The following is a 5671-nucleotide window of genomic DNA, read 5'->3' on the forward strand; positions in this document are numbered from 1 at the left end:
CATGGACTAGGCCAGGGGTGGCCAATTATTTTTGGCAGAGGGCCACTTACTGAGTTTTGGCAAGTCATTGAGGGCCGCATGACAGGCAGCACAGGGCAGATAAATATTAATTTTTTTAGGGGCCCTGCAGGCCAGATAGAATGTCCTAGCAGGCCGCATTCAGCCCCCAGACCGCATTTTGCCCACCCCTGGACTAGGCACTGTCTGGGGACTCTAGAGATCTGATTCTTCACTTCATGTTCCAGTCTACCTAGGGTTAACTCCCTCCTCTGCTACAAACTCCCAGAATGATCCTGGATTTAATCCCTCTGCACCTACATCCCCCATGTATCAAAGTGGGGTAGAAAGCCTCACTGTCTCCCAACCCTTTCAGCTGGTGAGCTCTTTGGGGTTGAGAACATCTCTCTCTATGAGGATGTTCAGTATCTGGCACATGATGCTAGCTCAGGGGCTCACTGTGCTCCTGCATTAGGAATCATATTATATGTATTTATGGGGAGGTCCAGAAGGAACAGGTCACAAGTGTAATCCACGCAGCTAAGGGTGCCTTCTAAGAGCAAATGGTATCTGCTTTTCTATAACTAAATTACTTGGCAACATAAAAGGTTGAGCAGAGACTTAGATGCTCAATTGTCCCCTTAAATGCTGCCTGCTCCTTCTGCTAGATCTGTTTCTAAACTGCCTCCTGTCTCGCACTCACAGTCTGGCTTGTTGACTGTTTAATCAAGGGTGACAGGATTTCTCAAGTGGATCTTTTCCATTAGGGGTGAAAGTTTCTTGTTCCCTTCCCAAAACATTAAGTGCATTAAATGCAAAATCTACCCAACAGGAAGGCTGTGGAGTTAAAAACCAAGGTGGAAAATGCAGAAGGGAGAAGCTTGGAGATCTATGAACGTGAGTACTGCATTTATACATGCTGGGATATTATGCCAGATTTTACCCAATGCACAGAGCCTCGGTGGCATTTAGAATTATAGAAAAATAGAGCTGGAAAGGGCCTCAGGAGCTCATCTGATCCAATCCCCTGCTTATGGCAGAATTGTCCCTGTCTAAACAATCTCATCCAAGCTTTTAACCACCCTTGTAGCTAGAAAGTTCTTCCTAAAATCCAACCTACATTTCCCTTGTTGCAATTTAACACTGTTACTTCTTGTCCTGTCCCTTGGGACAGAAATCTATGAATCTTGTCCTGTCCCCTGGGACCATGGAGAATAGCCTGGCCACCACTTACACAAATCGGGGCTGAGCAGCAAAATATCTTTGTGGATCTGTGCATGCTGAGCTCTTTGGAAAATGTGGCCTTAACTGTTCCAATCTGGAGCTGAGCGTTGCTACCAACAGGGCCTCAACAGTAATGCAAAATGGTAGCAGGGTTCTTCTGCTAACCTCTCACCAGGAAAGTGCAGAGGGAAATGCTGTTGTTCCTTCTGGTTTCCTTTGCTTTGGGTTCTAGGATTTGCTTGTTGTTTACTGTTATTCTAGCAGTGGTTTGGAACCCAAAATGTCATGGCAGGGCTATAAAGTAACCAAGCAGACCTCTGCGTGTCCCAGAGCACTTTCGGAAGCAAAGTCTATCTCCCCACTTCCATGTTGTAGCTAGGAAAAGGGAAGCACAGCAGAATTCCCCATGCCTGGAGGCCCCAACCCTGCACCCACCTGTTGCAGAAGGCAACAAACACATAGATAAAGTCAAATGCCCTTCTAAGGGACAATGTGCACTGGCAGGGTGATGGGCTAGGTAATGGAATAAGCCTTTTCCATCTTAAAGGCCTGTGAAGCCTTGATAGGCACCAGCAGGAAACCTCTCTGGGAGAAGCTCTGTGGAATGGATACTTCTTAGCACCTCCCCAGAGGAACAGAGCATCAGTTTGCTCACAGCCCCCGAATCAGGAACACCTCCCAGTTACCTCCCAGCTATTAATTCACAGCCAGAGAACTGTGCTGACAGCACTATCCCTGTGGAGCAAGAGAACCACCCAGGGGTAGCAGGGGTATCCAGGCTCCCCATACGCTTCCGTCCTCCCTTCCTTAAAGGTGACCTCTGAAAATCTCCTCACAGGGGTCTCCCAGCTGGAGGGACATGCAACAGGCAGATCACCCAGAAGTGCCCCAGCAGAGTCACTTTGACAGAAGGACCCCCATTTTGCATGATCCACTCTGGCTCAGGGCCAGGTGTTCAAGTGCTCAGCACCCACCTGCCCCCTGACTGTGGAGCTCTCTTGAAAATCTAGTTCCTAAAGTTACATCTATAACAGCAGTGACAAGCTCCTCAGGACCTCAGGTTGAGCACCACTTGTCTACACCACTTCAGTCACACTCCTTAAAGCATGCCCCACCCACCTGTGCCTGCTTGCCCGCATCAAATACAGGAGCAAGAAGATGAAGCTGCTCTGGGATCACTTCTGTCTGTGGTGTGCTCCAGAGCAGCAGCTGGGGGAGGGGAGGAGAGGGGACTCAGGGAAGCTTCACCTACTCATTTCTGGGTTTGGTGCTCTGTGGGCCACGTGGACAGTGCCAGGCTTTTTGGCAGTGCCCAAGAATACCAAGGAGGCTGTAGAGACATGCCCTACGTATATGAGAACCTTGGGACCGGTTCTTTGTAATGGCAAAGACCTTCTAAAATAGACAAACCATATTACTATTATTGTTGTTGCTGCTGTTATTGATATTATTTATTGTTGTTGTTATCACCATATTTGGCAATCATGGATTGTAGTGCTGTGTTGCAATATTATTATTGTATCATAGCAGTATAATCCACTATTGACAAATGATAATGATGATAATGTGGCGAGTGGGGAGCAAAACATTTTAGCAAATGGCAACCATATCCACAGTCCAGTCACTCACAAACACCTTCAGGCTTCCCATCCACCCTTCTCACTGAGCCTCATACTCCCCATCCCCCTCAACTCTATACAAAGAATTTAAACCAAGCAAGAAACAGTTGGCGCTGAATATGAATAGATGGTGGAACTCACTACCACAGGATGCCCCACATGCGTAAGAGCTTAGCAAGGTCCAAGGCTGGGCACAGTATGTTCCTGGCTCATGAGAACATCTGGACTAGTAACAGTTAATGTCAGTGCGTTCTTGGAAAGGATGTAAGACCACATACTTCAGGTTTAAAACCAGTCTCTAACTATTAGGGCCTATCCCACAGAGCAGACTGTCCCACTGCAGGTGCTGTAGGGATCTAACACTTTCCTTTGAAGCATCTGTCATCAACAACTGCCAGAGGCAGGTAGGGCCAGGTGGATCATGGGGATGATTCCAATTGAAGAATCCTATGTCTCTTCTTGAAATACACTCAACTGGCTCTTTTCCTAAAGCAGAGCAAAACCTCCAGCTTCTCCAGATGTTTCAATACCTCCACAACTCCCTGATATAACCTGGATGTTGTCCTAACCTCCATCTGCTGGACACTGCCCCTGAGTGAAGGTCCAGGGGTGGCACTTTGGCTGCACTCTCCAGGCTCACCAGAGCTCTGCTAAAATACACAGGCCTTCATACTCCCAAGCATTGTACCTGGCATGAAGCTGGGTGTGCATCAGAGCTCCCTGGACTAGTCTCCTCAGATGGAAGAGTCTCTCAGCACGTGTTTAATGCCCAAAGCTAACAGCTCTGGGTGTTTATAGAGCAGATGACCTTTTGTCTGTCTACCCAGCTGGAGAAATGCCTATGGTAAGGAGCTGCCAGAAAAAACTGGGAGAAAAAAGAAAGAACTGGAAAGGAAAAGTTGTGCATGGAGGATTCATATGGTTACCCTGAGAACTGACAGGGAGAGATCATGAAAAACTAGGAGGCAGCGGCTACTTATCAGGTTCGGAGTGGGGCAGGGAAACACAGAGCCATTACAAGGAGGACTGATGACATGTCTCAAGGCCCCTCTGTTGGGCTGCCTGTGCAGATTTGTTTCTGCAGCATGCCCCACTGGAGCAGAGTCAGGAAAAGCTGACCCAAATGTACCTTGGTTTAGATCTCAGCAGGAGCAGGGCAGCAGAGTTCTGTTAGAACACAGGAGAGGAAAAGGAGGAAAGAAACCTGCTGGACAGAGGTCAGGCATGTCAGCAGCAAGATTTGGTGGGGAATGGTCAGAGCCAATATGGTGACTGCTACACTCCTAGGAGGACCTGCTGTGCTCTAGGACACATGTGGTAGCAGACTAGGTAGCATCAGGTAGGAAGACAGCTCAGTTCTGAGACAACTTTGATATCAGCAGGTTAGCCTTGGTTCTTTCCCAGGCTTCCTTGGAAGGTAGCAGGAGTCAGCCCTCCTTACAGGGAGAGATGAGCATAGAGTTTGAATCCACACCCAGGATCTAAGTAGGTGCTTAGGACATCTTTACATGTGCTCTGGGGTGGGGGGACATTTTAATTGAAGTGCTTCTCTGGAGCTGCTCTAATTAAAGTGCCCACAGTGTCTGGTGTATTCAGCATCCCATGCTTCAAAATGGCAGCAGGGGAGCTTGTTCAATGAGCTTTAGTTAAAGCGCTCCCACTGCCATTTTGAAGCACGGGAGCACTGAATACATGTGACGTGGAGGCTGCTGGAGCACATTAATTAGCACGCTCCAGCAGACTCAATTAAGTCTGCTCCAACGCATTCTAATTAGAACATTGGGCACGTGAATAAGTGACAGAGGAGCACAAACCCTCCCAGTGCTCCTAAGTCATATGAGTGTGTGCTGTAGAAAATCTAATCTGTAAGTACACAAATGCAGACAAAGCAGCTTTGCTTCCAGTTCACCTTTTTGCTCATTTCCCCTTACATTTCTCTTGTATTTTGTCCATTTACGGCACCATTAAAATGCTAGGCCTTCTTGACAAGGGGCTTCCAAGTCTCAGGATGATTACGTGGGGAATGCAGTGGGGTGGGTACCAGAGGGAAGCAACAGAGTTCAGAGGGCTGGAAATGGGGCAGGCAGGTGGCCATGGGGTTCCAGCTGCTGCCCCACTGCGTGAGAAATTGAGAATGACTTTATGGCTGGCTTTATTGATGTTGCATCCTGTAGGTGCTAGCGTATATATGCACCCACCCCAGAGCAGAAGTGAGTGGTCCTGCAGTGGGTACGAGGGATGGACTTTGCTGAATGAGGCAAGGCACCCAGGGAAGAAGCCATGTCCATAAAGAGACATCACTTACCCTTGTTCCTCCATCATCTCCTGTAGCTCCATGCACTTCAGCTCCACCCGCCGCTTGCGCTCATGGTCCAGGATTTCCCGATGAGCTTTCTTTACCAAGCTAGGCTCCACCAGCCGCAGCTCCTCCTCGGGCTTGTGCCAGGTGCCGGAGGCCCCAGGCTGAGAGAAGCCATTTGATGCTTCCTGGGGGGAAGGCATCTTGGCCCCGTTGTTGTACAGGGACATCCCAGTGTGCGTGTGCGTCACCCTCAGACTCAGCAGCTCCTGCAAGGGATGGAAACACATACATGGTAAGTCAATCCCAGCCTGCCCATTCCCAACCAGGACAGGAAAAAAATAGAGCCAAGCAGTAAGCTGCTCCGCTAAATTAATACTGACAGCTTAATGGGGACGAGCTGTTCTAATCTGCTTCTCAGGACGTCAGGGATGCGTGCTGGCAGCCAGGCACCATTAACTCATCTTCCAGTGCAGAGAGGAGCTGAGTCTACTCCAGGAAGGGTCCTGGCAACATGCTTGTATAGGCCATT

At 48.8% G+C, this 5671-nt stretch overlaps 1 protein-coding gene across 1 annotated transcript in view; it reads right to left on the bottom strand.

Annotated features, from left to right (window-relative positions):
- Positions 1-5369, bottom strand: part of SRRM3 (serine/arginine repetitive matrix 3) — a 79689-nt gene extending 74320 nt beyond the window's left edge. Inside the window, exon 1 of the mRNA XM_025214976.1 lies at positions 5146-5369. Within this exon, the coding sequence (XP_025070761.1) occupies positions 5146-5369 (224 nt within the window). The remainder of the gene's footprint in view (positions 1-5145) is intronic.
- Between the last annotated feature and the right edge of the window lie 302 nt (positions 5370-5671).

Source organism: Alligator sinensis, unplaced genomic scaffold (assembly GCF_000455745.1).
Source record: "Alligator sinensis unplaced genomic scaffold, ASM45574v1 scaffold1420_1, whole genome shotgun sequence".
NCBI classification, from domain to species: domain Eukaryota; kingdom Metazoa; phylum Chordata; order Crocodylia; family Alligatoridae; genus Alligator; species Alligator sinensis.